Genomic DNA, 17,625 nt, shown 5'->3' with positions numbered 1-17,625 from the left:
CTGCCATCCGAGGAGAAAAGAAGTACTACTAAAAGACAAAGGAGGAAAAGTCAATGGAAGCAATTCCTACTTGCCCTGACATGCGCAAGAATAAAACAACCAAAGTGGAAAAGTCAAAAGCCAAGCTCCATGGATAGTGCTCTTCCTCTGCTCTTTCTCTATTCTCTATTCTATCTCATTCTAGCCAAGATCTTTTTCTGTGCGGCGGCTCTCCTCCTCCGGGAGAAAAGAAGAAGCCCCCGCCCTGCGTTCCTTTTTCTTCTCTTTATACTGTCTTCCGCCCTCATCAGCAATTACCAAGATGGGAACAAATTTTCCTTTGCCAACTATGCCCCTCGGATAAGCTCTATGACTTGGACTCTTATTATATCAAATTGACATTTGTTATCATATTTTCGTTCTACTCCCTGAAATAAGTACAAAATACTAAAAATGAGTAGAATCCAGCAATTAATCCATATCAAGTCAGGTAATAGGGGAAATTAATAATAAAATAAATGAATAAATTGCAACCTATCAGATATAATTACAGCCAAGGTAGATAGTCGCTAAATAGAACAAGGCCGTAGATAGCTGCAACCTCATATTTGGAAACCATTGAATGATCCAAGGCGCACTGTACAAAGAGAAAGTTGTAATCCTCGAAAGTTTTGTTGTTTTTTGGAATAAAAGGTCAAAGGACTTTTAACTGATCTTTACTCGAAGTTGCTTTTCAAATTATCTCTAGGATTTAGATTGAGAATAATTCCAGCAACGGGTTGACTAAAACCCTGTAGAGTGATTTGAACAATTCATTGGTCATTTGTAGATTCACCCTTCCATCATATTTCCTCATGACCAACAATGATGAATAATGTAACAGAAGTAAATTACACTAAGAAGATAGATGTGCAGGATTCTGCCCCAGAAAGCAGTTACCTCCCTGTGAAATAGAAACGGAGAGCTCCTTGAGTTGCTAGCTTAAGAATTTTTTTTGGCTTTGTTTGGATTGCATTTTTTTCGATTTTTTATAGAAAAATTACTGTAACGATTTGATATATATGAGATAAAACAGTGATCGGAGAATACGTTCTCGGAAAACGTAGCAATTTTTCAAAAAATTGCTTTCCAAACAAAAAAGCCATTCTATAAGCTGCTTGTAGAATCAATCCTTACTTTTTCCTTTCTATAATCTGCTGTTTAATCAACTGTATAAGAACATTGCTTCCTTTTAGGCACCCGGTAACTAACCTGGACACTCATGGTATTAAAGCTTAACATGGATAACAGACGTCAATAGTTTGCTAAAAGTAATTTAGCATCTCGATTATGCTTGTTTATAAACCTTTATTAGTAAAAACCGGATATTTTGATATTCATCTCGGAGAAACAAAGATGTTATTGGAATAATTATTATGATAAATCAAGATTTACTATATAAGAATCCTATTATGAGATCTGGCCTTATTTTCTTATAGTACATAACATGAAACCAATGTCTTCACCATATGCTTAGTCAAACAGTGAAGAGAGATTGATCATCTCTTGCATACCACACCACGGCCATCAAATCCACTTGCACAATTCATGTTAGCGTATTCCACATTATTTGTAGTGGTGATTGGAGAAGTTCCACTGAATTGATCAACAGAACAATCTGTGGAGAAGAGGCTTGAAGAAGCAAACTCCTTCTGTCCTCCCAAAACTGGCATGTCCACCCCCATCTTGGCCCTGCTGACATAATTGCTGCTGTATGTCTGACCCAAGACTCCATTTACTGCACCGCTCAATGAGTAGAACTTAAAGCTCAAATCAAGATGGGCAAAGCAGTCTTCATCAGTTACGCCATACTTGTGTATCCTTGATTCCTTCTCTGTGATTGGAACCACAGTTGCTTTTATCTGGAAGTTCCCTTCCACTTCTATAACTGCAGCATTGACGTCAAGAGACCTTGTGATGGAAACGCCAGGTGCTGTACCTGGTAGCCATTTGGAACCTTCACCTTCGGATAGGAGTATTTGTTGTCCATCAAAATCTAGGTCTAGGCGATCAACTGCATTGTCCCATGTTGCTGTCCTCTTAGCACCAACAAATATTTGATGGTTGTCAAATAGAATACCAAGGGACTGAACCCAAGTAAAGTCCCTTGTCCTGTTCTCGCTTTTCTTTCCAATGAAGTGAGCATTGATGTGTAAATTAGAATCGGAAACTATACAGAAGTCTTGATCCTTTTTGCCATGGAAGTAGAAGGTAATTCCATCAGCCCCAATAAATCGTGGATCCTGGCAGACAGCTCCTGGCTTGTTGCAGTCTGGACATGAAGAATAGGATGTTTTGATTAGTCTATAATGTTTTTTGTTACAGTAGAATTTGGAAAGAAACAAAGACATCAATATTGAAATCACCCTAGCTTCAGACAACCATTTTAAGTTCTACGAATCCTAACAAAACGAAGTGTGATTTTTCTTTTTCTTTCCTTGATTGACCAGAAAAGAAGATAAAACTAGAAGAAACGGGACTTACTGCAAACAGGACTGCAGGTGACGCAGTCAACCTCACATTGGTCTGGACAAGAACTTGGGCAACGTTGTTCCATGCGGTAGCACTTGGTGTAATTTTTGTTCTTGCAATGGACTCTTTTTTCAGATACTTCTGGTGGTGGACTAGGTGTAGATGGAGGGGGGCTCAAAGTTGGTGGGGGTGGTGGAGCATTGACAGGAGGAGGTGGTGGTGGAGAACGAGGTCGAGGTGGTGACCGTCTTCGTCTTGGTGGTGGTGGAGGACGAGGTGGAGGCGGTGACCGTCTTCGTCTTGGTGGTGGTGGTGGACCTGGAGGTGGCTTTGGAACACAAACAGGTAGGCATCTAAAACAGTCAACTGCACAGTAATTTGGGCATTCAGCGGGGCAGTACTGTGCCGGCTGACTGTAACATGCACTGAATTTCCTGTCCGCACATCTAGCCGTCCGATGTTTGGAGCCGGTGGGTTGCCCGTTTGCCATGACCGCCATAAGGAGAACAACGCTTGCAAGAAGATGGCGAATCATGGCTGGAGCCATTGATTCTCGTTCTTGATTCTTAATGCAGTTTTCAGCTATGTTGGAGAGTTGTGCTTCGATAACGTTTATTAGCACCTTGTATATAGGTTGTAAAAGGTGAACGCACAATTGCTTGTTAAGCCATCTACCCTTGAAATGGCACCAATGACCGACTGGCCAAACTATGCCTGGTGGAGTTGAAAATGGGAGTGTTCCTTACTTCATGCCTGTTAGATTTAGGTTCATTTACGTTCCACATGGCCTTAGCTTCAAAAATGATCAAAAAACCACCGAAATCTATCAGAAAGCTTCAACTAGTTCTAGCGTACCTTTTCTTGGCTCTTGCAAGTTGTCAAACTCAAGGAATTAAGGGTATGTATTAGAGACAAATCTATCTTCCATTCAGGTTTTCTTTCTACCACTTAGATTGCAGCTTTATCTGGCGGCGACTGGCATTCACTTTGAGTTGAGTAGAATCTATATATATAATTTTCACTTTCATCATCCATTATTAGATGTGAAGGACAAATGCATAGCCCCTTTTTAACCACACGGGATCCTCAGTACCACTTTTCCAGTAACAATTCAATGTCACTTCTATATTTATGTCAAGTGTCCTGTTTATTTAATTTGTCATGTGCTATTTATTTAATTTTTTTCTACCATCATGTGATAAGTGGGATTGACACTAAATTTGATACCGAATAGTGGCACAGAGAATCCCAAGTGCTTTTTAACTTGCTCGTGCTCAAACCCTGGATGAAAGAACAATAGACCACTATCATAGGAAAAAGGGTTCATTGTGTATTCTAATGATTCAATTTTCACACACAAGAATAGAATATTCTACAAGTTGTACTTTTTCTAGACTATATATGAAGTTACAAACACACGTGTAGAACTCCTCTTGCCATGAAATATTCTTATAGATATAGAACTCCTCTTGTAAGATTTTTTTTTTTTTTTTTTATATATAAAGTTAAAAGTCCTTTGGATCTAGTTTCTAACCCCGCAAGCAAAACGACACTCAATTTTGAGTTTCATACGAAAAGATATGCCTTCGGATTTACTAAAAGCGCGATGGTACTGCAATCGGGATCCCACCCGAAGTATTTTCAGCCTCAAATTTAGGTCTTAGCCCAATGCAGGGTAAGTGCACGGAGGAATCCAGCAGCGCAGGGACTCGAACCTGAGACCTACAGGTTTATCAGGAGGAGGTGCTGCCGCTGGACCATTCACGCAGGCCCATTTTGAGCCCTTTCTCAGCAGCTCACATTCGAACCAACCAAATCAATCACTTTCCTTCCCAAACCCATTTTAACTCCAATATCATCATTTTTCCAGCCTAAATCAAGCCGAAACGACCACAATTACTCGATAATAAAGTTCTAAAGAGCAAATGGACAAAATGGTCACTAAACTTTTTTTATGTCCAAAAAGAATATTCATCCAAGTGAGAGGCCCACTCAACTAGTTGATTTATCAGTAGAAGGCGATTAAATTAACCATATAGTTCGTTTTTTCAAGTTGAATGACCTATTTTACCAAAAAAAAAAAATTTAGTAATCAACGCGTTCCATTTTAAATAGTTTAATGACCATTCTGTCGGTTTACTCAATCTTACACATCAAACTATCCTCAACATATTATCCAAACCCCTCAATAACCAAATAATTCACCAACTCACATATAAGAAATTTAGCAAATCATTCATCCAAGTCCAACTCAACTAAAAGCATCATCAATCACCCCAAATCTTGAATTTAATGTCAAATCATAATAAATACTTAATATTATCTTAATCAAAACCCAAAACATCATAGAAAATCAAAGAAACATCCTAACTAGGCTTACCTTGATTAAATGGTTCAATGAAACATCCTAACTCCATTTTAATAGTTGGGTTAGATTCTTCTAAGATTATACCTTGGAAAATCAAAGAAGAAGAAAAGGGATTCTTAGAAAAAAAAAGGAGATGAAGAAGAATGAAGGAAGAAAGAAATGATAAATATGAATAGTAAATTTTACTACAAAGATGAGTGTACAGCTTATGTTTGGTCAAGACTAGAGAATCTATCTCTAAATCAGACCGGTGCACCATTTTAGATACCTTTGGCCTGCTCTAAACCTGTGAAAAATTGTAAACTTGATAAGTGGGCTACTTGACCAACTCAGATTGGATTTGAATGTAAATAGCTGTTTTACCTTTTAAAGGTGAGTAAAGATTGACAGACTAACAGCATGTTCACCCAAAGAAGTAAAGCTTGTTATTTGCTTGAAGTAAACCAAAAAGATGCCAGTCAAATGCATTTTATTTATAATTTAAATTTATATAAACTTCGAACACGTTACAATCTTATGGTCTGGACTTATTTCTCTCATCTATCAAGAGAAGAATTAATGTTAACTTATTTCTTGACCACATACAAGTTAACTCGAACGAACAATCAAAAGAGAGATAATTATTTCTTGCACACCACACCACGGCCATCAAGCCCGCTTGCACATTTCAAATCAGAATACTGATCAACACTCTTTGAAGAGGTAATTGAAGGACTTCCATGGAATCTTGCACCTGCACAATCCGTTGAAAAGAGATTTGAAGAGGCAAATTCCTTTTCCCCACCCAAAACTGGCATGTCAACTCCCATCTTCACCCTGCTAACATAGTTACTTGCATAAGTTTGACCCAAAACTCCAGTGACTGCACCACTCAGCGAGTAAAACTTGAAGCCCAGATCAAGATGTGCGAAGCAATCTTCATCAGTGATCCCATACTTGTGAATCCATGAATCCTTCTTGGTGATAGGCACGACAGTTGCCCTGATCTGGAAGCTCCCTTCAACTTCAATGATCACAGAATTCGTGTCGTGAGACCTTGTGATGGAAACGCCAGGTGTTGTAATTGGTTGCCATTTAGCACCTTCACCGTCGGTTAAGTATATTGGTTGTCCATCAAAGGCCAAGCCCAGATGATCGACTGCATTATCCCAAGTTGCTGTCTTCTTGGCACCGACATAGATTTGATGATTGTCAAAAAGAATGCCAAGAGATTGTACCCATGTGAAGTCCCTCTTCATATTTTGATTCCTCCTTCCAATGAAGTGAGCATTGATGTGCAGATTAGAATCGGTAACTATGCAGAAATCATGGTCCTTCTTGCCATGGAAGTAGAAGGTAAGCCCATCAGCACCAATAAATCGTGGATCTTGGCATACAGCTCCTGGCCTATTGCAGTCTGCTCATGTATTTTAGCAAATGCGGTATGTTATAAATCTATCAAGAACTTAATATGCAGTTTTTCTGGAGGCATCAATATCAAATTACCCTGAATATAAGATTAGCCAAAAAATTGTACTAGTTGCCAGTAATTATATTACTTGAGACAATTTTCAGTGAATACCAAGTCTTTTAGGTCTAAAATAAAAGGTGGTAATTGTTATACATGAACTGTCTCCTCCCTCTTATTCTTTTTGGTAAATTACCTATGTATTGATTTAATATTATTATTTTCACTTCGGTGATTAGTAGCTCCATTGTGACAGAGAAAAATTAGTATTTTCAGTTGTTTTTGTCACTCTTACATTGTCAGAATTTGCTCTTCTTGCTTAATCGGAAATTGTCATAAATATTAACTCCTCTTGGCACACTCTGCTCATGCATGTCAACTATCTGCTCATGGAAAAGTACGTTACCTGGATATATATATAGCTTCGTCAATATTATTTGCTAGTAAATCTCTCTAGAGGAATGCCCAAGTTATAAAAGGTTGCTATCTGTCCGTTTGTGTATTGGACGTTTGTTTTTGTTGTAAAATCTGGTGTACAATCAATTGTTAAGCCACATTATGTTTGGGGTGGGTGGGAAGACTGCCCCCTCAACTTTCAAGATATTCAAATCAACATAGTAAAGCTTTTAATGTATAGGATTTGCATTACATTTCTCACCCCGGCCCCTAAATTAATTTGGAAAAACTTCCTTCAACCCTTGCCTCCCTAAGCAATATTAATTTTTATGTCTACCCTATTCAACAAGAACCACCTAATGAGAAAAGAAATTCAAAGACTTGGCTACTAAAAAGAATAAAACTAACATGAAATATCTGTACCTCCACTCTTCTTATTTAGTGATGTAAAGTGTAAACTTTTACTATGTATGATTAACTGTTGTGGTAATAGCTCCATAGGCCAAAGCTTCTGGTTCTGCATGTCAACATGTGCAATCTACGACTTTTTTTTCTTTTTTTTTACGTAATCCAGATATTGTTATAGCCGAGATCAACGTTTCTTCTTGTAAATCCACCATTTACATGAGAAGAAAAACGTGTAAATGCAATAAAATTCTGTGCAGAATAAGCCAAACACATACAATTGCATGAACTCAACTCCCTTTTTGAGGGTTGTAGGCTCTGAAGTGAAAAATTACTCACATGATTTATCCTCCTCTTCCTCCTATACTTTCTAGGGAAACTAATATTTGGATGGCAAACAATCTTTTTTTTTTTAATTTTATTCACTAATAATTCATGTGTACAATGGGGAAACTCAATAGTTATAATAAGTCAAATAGCTTCAAGTTCAACTAATTAATATGGCAAATGGCTGACAGGTCAACTATAAGTAAGTTGGTAAGAATGTAAGAAATTAAATGTTTTGGCAGAGTATAAAATAAGGAAAAGGAACAGAAAGGGAGGGAAGAGAGGGGGGGTGGGGGGGTGGGGGAAGACTTACTGCAAACAGGGCTGCAGGTGACACAGTCAACCTCACATTGGTCTGGGCAAGAGCTAGGACAGCGTTGCTCCATGCGGTAGCATCGGGTGTAGTTTCTGTTCTTGCAGTATACTCTTTTTCCAGATACTTCTGGTGGAGGAGTAGGTGTAGATGGAGGAGGGCTCCCAGTTGGAGTTGGTGGAGGAGAAGAGCTCGGAGTAGGTGTTGGTGGAGGAGGTGGGATGGAAGTTGGAGGAGGAGGTGGTGCAGAAGAGCTCGGAGTTGGTGTTGGTGGAGGAGGTGGGGTGGAAGTTGGAGGAGGAGGTGGTGCAGAAGTTGGAGTCGGAGGAGGAGGTGGCGAAAGCACGTCAGGTGGTGGGGGAGGATGTATTATCTCCGGCGGTGGAGGAGGCAGCAGAGACGGAACATCACAAACAGGTTGACATGAAGCACAGTCAACATGACAGTCTCGAGGGCAAACATCAGGGCAATACATATGGTCATGGTAACAAGGGGAAGCTCTATCTTGACATTGCACCATCTTATTCTTGGGACCATTAGGTTGAGCCTCGGCCACGACCACCACAAGGACGAGGACAACACATGCAAGAAGGCGAATCATGGCCTGAGCCATTCTGGTTTTGATCGAATTACTAGCTAATTATTACAGCGTAGGATCAATGTAATAGGATTTTGGTTTATGCAAGTTCGAACCTGGTTTCTTTTATAGGCTTCAAAAAGGGAACTACAAAATTGAGTATGAAGTTGTGTGACCTTTAATCTTGCATGCGTGGCTAAATAATAATACCTTCTTGCCTTGAGAAGTAAAGTGCTCCTCACTTCAGGCTGCTTCTATGGTTCCACATGGGCTCATAATCATATATGTCAACCAAATGATCACGAATTTCCGGAGTGAAAACTTGAGATATTACTTCTTTTTATTGTGGTACAAAGTGCACACCTCTGCATAAAAAGGTGACAGCTTAGCACTAATTAGAAGTCAATTCGGAATCAAAGCAATCAATTAATTCATTGTACAGGACAGAGTCTTTCGTCGCAGGTTTCGGACCTTTAAGCTATTGATTCTTCAAGTAGCATCAACATTTCCAAGAACCCTTTTGACCCTTCTAAATTAGTGGTTTGTAAAATACTAAGCCGACACTATAGCTGGGCTAAGTAGTTTTGTGGGAAAATATGCATGCAGAATTGGCATTGCAGACCAAAAGCTTACGACACTACAACTAGTAAATAGTAATGCGCATGGCCTAAAGATTGGATCTATTAGATGTAATAAATTTGTAGATTTTCTATATAAAAAAATTTCTCTTTTTTTTTTTTACATACACCTATACTTATCTATACTAGGGTAGAGGGACATGAATAGATCTAAGGAAAAATCGAGGGTTGAACTATCACCGACCGAAATAGATGTATATCACCCATCTAGAAAGACATTTAAAGTGGTAGACCATATACAGTGACAAATGATAGGAGATAAGATTTAAATTTTTAATTTTCCACTCCACCAAACCTTACAAGCTACGGTGGTGAAAAAACTTCTCATCTCCTTACTTTAAGAACTTTGACTCAGTCCTGCACTTCCTCACTACGGCTGCCAAGCACGTACGCACGTACACCCAAGAGAGGAAGAAAGAACAAATGATATACGTACAAATCAGTTAGCAAAATATCTATTCATCAACATCGCAATTAATCTCTAGCTTGACAGTGTTAACTCGGATTCTAAGAAGTAAAACTTCTGATTTCAATTTAATTAAGCTTAGCAAAAATTTTGATCCTTCAAGGGATGGAGGATTTTCGAAAATTGGTTCTTGCTTTCAAAGCTTTCGAAGACAAAGCCCTCTTAGTTTTAAAGTTTTTGAACCTACAGTCATTCAAACAAATTTTCACATTTCCAAATTCAAATCATGCAGATGCTATATTCAAAATTGTTAATAGAAAGAAATCATTAGACTGTCACACTATAAAAGGTTAATCTTTTCAAATAACTATATAAAGTGTCTAATTATCCGCCCTCCACCCCCAAAAAATAATAAAATAATAATAGAAAATATCTGGTGCAATATAAGATGGGTGATTAGTCATATTGGACTTCTACAAAGCTGAGCACATTTGGACTTTGTCAGCCAGTCGATGGTTCTTGTACTATGAGTAGAGCTCGTTAGATCAGCGGGAAGAGAGTCTCCATATCATAACATGGTTTACCAGATCAGAAAGTATGTCAACAGGGACTGGGAATGTCAGCTACAGCATGCATGGAGGGAGGCCAATTGATGTGCAGATTGGCTATCAAAACGGAGGATTAATCAGGAGCCGGGATTGCAAATCATCACAGAACCACCTAGGGAGCTTAGAATGTTGTTAGAAGCAGAAATGATTGGGGCTGCAACCCCACGTTTAATCACTGTTTAAGAGGCTTGGCCTCATCCCTTGTACAAAAAAAAAAAAAAAAGGAAATACTTTGATGGGTGAGTTCCGATAAAACCGATTATTCAGAGTAATGAAACCGATTTCTGGCACCAAGCGCTTCAGATAACATGAAGCCCGAATAACGTTGTACAAGGTGACATGGTCAGCCGAAAAAGATAGATTCGGATGAAATATATGTTTATATACCATCTGATACGGTCATACCAAGAACAAGGAACAAAATACCAAATTGTCTTTAGTCAAGTAGTTCCAAATTCTCCAGAGTATCCTGTTATTATCTTCCGGACAGTAGCAATCCCAGAAAACAGAATAGCCATTGTTAGAAGTCAGGATTCTCGGGTAAGATCCCGCATTTCTACAACTGGCCGGCACAATCTCTGCAGATTTACTCGAGTCTGCCTTGCTCTATAAATAAAGGGCTACTTTTTTCATAATGAACATTGTGAAGTGAGGGGGAAAACATAGTCGAAGATAACATAGACATGGGGTATAGAACTTTGTAATTCATTTTTCTTGCTTCTATTCTAAATTTATCATCAAATTCAAGTTGAATTCAAGTTCCATTCATGGCTTCCTAGCTGGGCTCTATCTGGGCTTAGGAATTGGCGGACACTTTAGTGGTGGCGGAGTCGGTAACCTGATCAGAAAGTACGGGCTAGCTGCTGATAATGTCATTGATGCTTGCATCATTGACGCTAATGGTCAAATTCTCGATAGTCGATCGATGGGAGCTGATCTTTTTTGGGCCATCAGAGGAGCTGGAGGAGCATGTTTTGGAGTCAAAGTAGCATGGAAAATCAAGCTTGTGCATGTTCCACCAGTTGTTAGTGTTTTTACAATATCTAAGGCTTTAGAGCAAGCAGCCATAGACGTTATTCACAAATGGCAATATTTAGGACACAAGCTAAGTGAAGACTTGCTCCTGAGCATAGTCACAACATCAGGAAATGATGGAACAATCCAAGCCACATTCAATTCTCTGTTCCTTGGAAAAGCTGATCATCTCCTTAACATGATTGACGACAGCTTTCCTGAAATTCATTAGAAAAAAGAAGATTGCTTAGAGATGAGTTGGATTGAGTCAGTCTTCCATTTTTCTGAGTACCCAGGAGAGGAAACTATAGATGCAACTAAAGAATTGAGTAGCTCCTGCACCTCATATGCATTTCAAGAGCAACTCAGACCTGGTTCACAACACTCTACCTTATGAAGCTGTAGAAGAGTTCTGGAAATGGTGTTCAGATATCAACTCCTCCGGGCTAGTCATACATTTACATCCTTATGGAGGAAGAATGAATGAGATATCAGAATCAGAAACCCCATTTCCACACAGGAAAGGCGTGCTATATGAGCTACTACATGTAGTGATGTGGATGGAGGATAAAGATGGTGAATCTTTAGAGAATTACTACAACAAATGGATCAGAGGATTGTACGAGTTTATGGCTCCTTATGTGTCAAAACGGCCAAGAGGTGCTATTGTCAATTCCAGAGACCTTGATTTGGGTTCCAATAATGTCATTGGCAATAGCTATTCTATAGCTCGGGTATGGGGATCCAAATACTTCAAGAATAATTTTAAGAGCTGGCACTTATTGAAGGTATAGTCGATCCTGATAACTTTTTCTATCATAAGCAAAGCATTCCACCACTGGCTTCCCCTGCAGAAAGAAGTGGAATGCGATAATTCTGATCTACCATATCAATGCTCTTCTGAAGTGTCTTGTTGTTTCCATTTTTTTTTTTATTCTTTTATTGTAGGATGTTTGTGGTAAATTATTTGCCCCTTCACCTGTAGTTGACATATGTCAAAATAAATGTTTTGCATCTTTCCAGCTCTTTTCCAAAGATTGCTGGTACGAAATTCTTGCAGCAATTATCTTTATATTATTCCACACGAAAGCCAAAATGTTGCAGCAATTTCTGGTTCAAGAAAAATATTTATTGGAAAATTTCTGGTTCAAAAAATCGGTGCTCTATAACCATAATTCAATCAAATGAAAAAAATAAATAAATAAAAATGAAAAAAAGAAACAAATGCAAGACCTAGGTCTGACAGTTAGGGATGGAAAGGGTGTTGGAGGTTTTAAAAAATGCAAGACATTAGTTCATTGTAATACTCAGCTGACAAGGCTACCATTTCCATTCCATTAAGACCCTTTGCTGCAAATTTGGAAATTAGATCACTAAGACTTGCAGAAGGACTTAGATGATTTCAATTTGGCAGAGAATGACTTGTAGAGCATGGTTGAATCTCTTCTTCCAAGCTTTACTTGCCATGTTGGAGAAACAAATCGGAGACATATCTTTCTGAACTCCCGTTTCGCGGCTTCTATGACTTAAAAACTCTAGCTGAATTAATTTTTTCCAATTCTTTGAGTTGATAAGAACTCGTCAAGCAACACTGATCCATCACAACCATAAAAAAAAAAAAAAATTTCGGAAGTTGCATACGTCAAAAGAAAAGTTTTGTATCCGTCAAGCTCTTTGATTCAAGCCTTGCTGGTAAGAGTTTCTTGCAACAATTATATTCTAATAAACACGTATTGGTATACCAAATTTGAGTGTCGGAATAATAGAGAAATTAGGGTGGTCAAAAGTCAAAACCAATTCAATTTCTAATTCTGTGATGATAATGATATTGAGTATATTATTAGCAGACAAGACAGTGAGATTAACAAATGATTGTACTGTCTCAGTTGAAAAAAAAAAATAATACAAGAAAAATTCACTTGTACACGGGAATAGAGCGAAGATGTACACTTGCAAGTTACAAGAAGAACAAATGAATGAAAAACTAATTATTTTTGGACGGACAAGAAAAGTTTATTGGACGTAATTATTCTTCCATGTGGACTCTGAAGGGAAAGCCATTCAAATCAGAATTATTTCTAGTTCACAGCACTGCATATTTTCCTTATGATACCATTCTGGCCTGTGAGGGGTTCAATATCTCCCATCTTCACCATGGCAGAAGCGAAATCGGACAGAAAAGTCCTAGGATTTTTGCTGTATTCGGAGACAATGCTGTCGGTTGATATATCCTCCACTGAAAAGGACTTGGTCTGATATAAGAAGACCTTTCTTCCGCATCAAATTCTTGAAGTAATTATTGTCAAATGAATTTGGTGTAACCAAATCAAGTGGTGCCAGCTTGCTATCTCCCACTCCATTGGCTGGTGGGCATTGGCGCCTACGGGTGCTTGCAAATCCAGCATCAATATCTGTTCCATTGCTATATATTCTGTTGCGAAATACAAAGCATTGAGCCTGGCCTAGGGTGTGTGATCCTGCATTTTGTTTTTGATTGGAGATTTAGATACTTCGAAAATGTATTAATTTTCTGTAAACATAATCAATGCAATTTTAACCAACCAAAAAAAAAAAATTTTTGGTCTATCCTCACCTGACAAGGCAACCATTTCCCTTGCACTAAGACCCTTTGCTGCAAATTTGGAAATTAGATCACTAAGACTTGCAAATGGACTTGGAAGATCTCTTTGTGCCAGAGAAAAGCTTGCAGTGGTCGAATCTCTTCTTCCAAGCTTTACTTGCCATGTTGGACCGCCAACCTAGAATCATGCAGGAAAGTAATTTTAGATGATAACTGTTGATCTAAGCCTTCAAAAGCTAGCTAGCTGCAGATTATCATGAAGAATGTTTACTTGAACAAGCATGAATTTTGTCAATGTTAATACTTACAGCAACTGATGCATCTCTTGCTGCGACTGAAAGTATGTCTGCACAAGAAACAACTCCGGGGCATATTTTTTCTACCTCGCGTTTCGCGGCTTCTATGACTTCAAAACCTCTAGCTGAATTCCTGTTTGCCGGTGCCGTTTTCTCGCTTTGAAATGAAGAGGTCGCATCAAGTAAAACTGATCCATCACAGCCCTGTAAATAATAAATTCTCTTAATCTTGCTTAGCATTGAATCAATTTTTTTTTTTTTTAAAAAAGCATATAATAATAGCGGTAAATTTTGCATTTTATTCTAACCTGAACAAAGCAGTCGTGAAAATGGAGGCGAATGAGAGATGCTGCCATGCGCCGCTCACGTGACACTGCTCGACGAATAGAATTTCGGATAGTACTCAGTGCTTTTGGACATGTACCATCGTAAAATTTTGGAGATAAATATGCTTCACATTGTATGTTAGCTAGCAAGAGTACAAGTACACAAAATATGACACCCTTTGCAGCAAAAGAATCCATAATCTTTGTTTCGAAATATTGAAGAAAATGAAGATGCTTGAAAATGCCTCCAGAGAGAAGATCTTTGTTGTTAGAAACTTAGAATTGAAGATGTTTGTGAAGGCCTAGGACAAGAATATTTATAGGGATTCAAGGTCGATGCTGTTCACTTTCTTGGTTTTTTGATGGTCACTGTTTTCTGCTACGCGTTACTTGCCAGTTTTCCTTGTGCCAGTATGCCAGCCAACAATCGAGAAATTTTTTTTTTTTGTAAGCCTGACTTGTTCTTCTGCAGTAGTTATAATTTGAACGCACTGGATACAGCCATGCAGAAAAGTAATATAGGGTAACTCAGAGGTTCATTTTGGACTATACAGCTCCCCTTTTTTCATACTACAGCGACTATAAATCCAGAATTTTCTTTCTTGACAATTGTTACTCTGGGAAGCTTTTTGTTTTGATTTCTGCATTCTTGCTATATATTTCCCACTAAAGTTTTCCCCATAATGCAATGTTCAAGAAAAAGTTATTTGAAATTCATTCGGAATTAAAAAAACTATTCAGTAGCTGTGATTCTATGTTGATTTTGCTAATGTTACTTCACAAGGGGCACTCTCCCTGTTTTCTAATGTCAACTTTTAGTTTTCAAAACTTCTAAAAAAGATATACTTAATTTTCTTGGACCTAGTCTTTTGGGGCTTGCCAAGAAAGTCAATCGCCAAAATCAATCATAGGTACCTAGCAACTTGCTTACCTAATACTATCAGAAATCTTATTCAATGCATGAAGATTTATAATAGTAGTACGTGTTGGGAGAGGGGGGCTAGTGCTGATCTGGTAGGATCAATCTGATTATTATACATTTCACGTTAATTATAATTATGTTACATTCTTACATTGGGTTAAAAACAAAAAGGCCCCATGTAGTATACCTAATGCATAGAAAAGTCCCACATGATTTCAAAACATACAAAAGGACACGTCATGTTTTGAACTAAATTGTAAACTAACAAAATTCGTTAAAATTAATGAAATTCGGTAAACTTAACAGTAAACTAAACGGAATCCGATAAGTTTAACAGTCGAAACCGTCATTTTCGTTAATTTTAACGAATTCTGTTAGTTTACAATTTAGTTCAAAACATGAGGTGTCATTTTGTATGTTTTGAAACAACGGGGGACTTTTTTGTGTATTAGGTATATCACGTGGGATTTTTTTTTATTTTTAACCCTATTACATTCGAGGTAAAATTGACGTACATAAATAAAATATTTAATATATATTCAATTCAATATTATGATATAATTGTACGCTAAAATTTTAAATATGTACAACGATCGAATGGAGCCGCACGAAATACAATTGCACTTAATCCTTATCCAATAAGAGTTGGCTATATTGGCTGATTTAGTCACAATTGACATTAGATAAATTTTTTACACTTGTTGACAAATCTAAAATATGCAAAGTCAATTGTACACCGAGACACGTAAGTTTGTAATCAAATGAACTATAGGAAATTTCAAGGATGGAAGGGCGTCTGCGGTCGAAGGTAGAAACCACCATTTTTTTTATTGCTTTGCTATCATTTTCAGACGGTTCTTTGTTAACGGGAATGGATTAGGTAATGAGTACTTGAGAAATTTCAACTCTAGTCGCTTTGTGGAAGTTTCCCACTTAATCTTCACTTCAGAGATTGTTACGTGTGCCTAGGTGAAGCCCATGAAGAATTCACGTGTGGCTAAGTTAAAGAAAATATTTAGGTAGACTAGTCTTGTAAATAAATTGTTTTAATTAATTATTCATTGGTATTATTCTTTGTATCTTCTAAAAAAAAGGTACAAAAAGTACAAAGATTTTTCTTTAAAGCATAAAAAAGGTGTAGAGATTTAGAGCACGTTGATCGGAGAGACCAAACGTACCTTAAGTACGGCCGTTGAAATGTAGGCTCGTTGACATTAATGGCGGACTTAGGGATGGTCTGAGGCCCGCACCCAAGTTTAGAAATTTTGATTTTTTTTTGAGTTAATTTTATATATATTGGCAGTGACGGTATATGCACGGTTGGAATTGGACGGTGTCAAGATGCATTTAAATTTCAAATTCAAGTTCAAATTATGTATTTATGTGTCATGCATCTAATAGTATAGCGGTGAAAATGTATATGTAGGGGTCAAATTTGAAATCTTTCACTTAGATCCTATTTGATAATCCAATTCAACACTTGAAATTAATGGATTCAGATCTTAATATATTCAGATGCTTTTGATAATCAAAATTAAAACATCTAAATTCATTAAGTGGTATTGAATTTTCTAGATAAAATTTGCTTCAAAAAATAAGTGATGAATTATGCACTTATCACTTACTGTGATATACGCTCAAATGTATTAAAATTAGTACTTAATAATTCGCTAATTTAATATATTTAGATTTCAAATTTCAAATTTCAAATTTCAGTTTTCAAAATTCAATTTTATCAAACCCACCCTTATTACACTCTTTCCTCTCGAATCATCCAATCCATCCTCTCATTCAAACTTTTACTATTGTGAATATAAGAAATTAGTTTATGCAATATACTTATACTTTGGGTCCGTTTGATAACATAAAAAAGTGCTGAATCTGAATTTTTTCAGACATTCAGATGTTTTGAGTGTTTGATAAATGAAAATCTATTTGCTGAACTTATTAAGCAGTGCTGAACCTGTGTGTATTTTTTTCAGCACAAGAATCCTAACTGAATGCTTAATTCTGATAAGAATCAATAGAATTACTTCAACTACCTTATCTTATCTACCAAATCTACCCTTGTTTGTTAATTATGTTCAAAATTCTTATCTAATTAAACAATATAATATTCTCTATCTAACGATTTTTAGTTTCTCTTTTCTCCCTTTTTAATGACTTTCACATCTTCTCCATACTCCTCATATAATATATTTCATCTTTTATATTAATTTGATTTAAAAATAAATATTGTCATTTTCATACCTAACAATTTTAAACTAATTAAATCATAGATTCTATTTCTTTTTTGAATGAAAGGATATAAGGGCAAAATTGTCAAATTAAACTTATTAAGCATTCAGCTATAAATATTTATCAAACAGCATAAATAGGTTTAGCATTAAAATTCAGACATTCATAAATTTTTTTCAGTGCTTAAAATTCAGCAAATTAATTGTTTCAGTATTCAGAATTCAGACTTCAGAATTCAGATTCAGTTTTATCAAACGGAACCTTAGACATCTT

At 37.1% G+C, this 17,625-nt stretch overlaps 4 protein-coding genes and 1 pseudogene across 4 annotated transcripts; 2 read left to right on the top strand and 3 right to left on the bottom strand.

Annotated features, from left to right (window-relative positions):
• Nucleotides 1–1,517: 1,517 nt before the first annotated feature.
• Nucleotides 1,518–3,037, bottom strand: LOC113780770. The gene is made up of 2 exons (XM_027326542.1): nt 2,503–3,037; nt 1,518–2,290 (listed from the first exon to the last, which is right to left on the bottom strand). The coding sequence occupies exons 1-2, from the start codon at nt 3,035–3,037 to the stop codon at nt 1,518–1,520; spliced, it is 1,308 nt and encodes a 435-aa protein (XP_027182343.1).
• A 2,441-nt stretch (nt 3,038–5,478) lies between these two features.
• LOC113780769 lies at nt 5,479–8,359 on the bottom strand. Its single transcript, XM_027326540.1, has 2 exons — nt 7,747–8,359; nt 5,479–6,254 (listed from the first exon to the last, which is right to left on the bottom strand). The coding sequence occupies exons 1-2, from the start codon at nt 8,357–8,359 to the stop codon at nt 5,479–5,481; spliced, it is 1,389 nt and encodes a 462-aa protein (XP_027182341.1).
• Nucleotides 8,360–10,210: 1,851 nt separating this feature from the next.
• LOC113780768 (berberine bridge enzyme-like 15) lies at nt 10,211–11,221 on the top strand. The gene is made up of 3 exons (XM_027326539.1): nt 10,211–10,214; nt 10,439–10,515; nt 10,724–11,221. The coding sequence occupies exons 1-3, from the start codon at nt 10,211–10,213 to the stop codon at nt 11,219–11,221; spliced, it is 579 nt and encodes a 192-aa protein (XP_027182340.1).
• Nucleotides 11,222–11,336: 115 nt separating this feature from the next.
• Nucleotides 11,337–11,783, top strand: LOC113780767 (berberine bridge enzyme-like 28). The gene has a single exon (XM_027326538.1). It carries the CDS (start codon nt 11,337–11,339, stop codon nt 11,781–11,783), a length of 447 nt encoding a protein of 148 aa, XP_027182339.1.
• A 1,229-nt stretch (nt 11,784–13,012) lies between these two features.
• On the bottom strand, nt 13,013–14,390 carry LOC113781558 (annotated as a pseudogene).
• Between the last annotated feature and the right edge of the window lie 3,235 nt (nt 14,391–17,625).

Source organism: Coffea eugenioides, chromosome 8, assembly GCF_003713205.1.
Source record: "Coffea eugenioides isolate CCC68of chromosome 8, Ceug_1.0, whole genome shotgun sequence".
Lineage (NCBI taxonomy): Eukaryota > Viridiplantae > Streptophyta > Magnoliopsida > Gentianales > Rubiaceae > Coffea > Coffea eugenioides.
This window is presented reverse-complemented; position numbering and strand designations above follow the sequence as displayed.

Excerpts from the sequence above, each read along its gene's own strand:
- LOC113780769 (XM_027326540.1), bottom strand. The coding sequence starts at position 8,359 with ATGGCTCAGGCCATGATTCGCCTTCTTGCATGTGTTGTCCTCGTCCTT. Across the intron at positions 6,255-7,746 it reads CACCTGCAGCCCTGTTTGCA|ACTGCAATAGGCCAGGAGCT; the intron begins GTAAGTCTTCCC and ends ATACATGAGCAG.
- LOC113780770 (XM_027326542.1), bottom strand. The coding sequence starts at position 3,037 with ATGGCTCCAGCCATGATTCGCCATCTTCTTGCAAGCGTTGTTCTCCTT. Across the intron at positions 2,291-2,502 it reads CACCTGCAGTCCTGTTTGCA|ACTGCAACAAGCCAGGAGCT; the intron begins GTAAGTCCCGTT and ends CTTCATGTCCAG.
- LOC113780767 (XM_027326538.1), top strand. The coding sequence starts at position 11,337 with ATGCATTTCAAGAGCAACTCAGACCTGGTTCACAACACTCTACCTTAT.
- LOC113780768 (XM_027326539.1), top strand. Across the intron at positions 10,516-10,723 it reads TTAGAAGTCAGGATTCTCGG|TTGAATTCAAGTTCCATTCA; the intron begins GTAAGATCCCGC and ends ATCAAATTCAAG.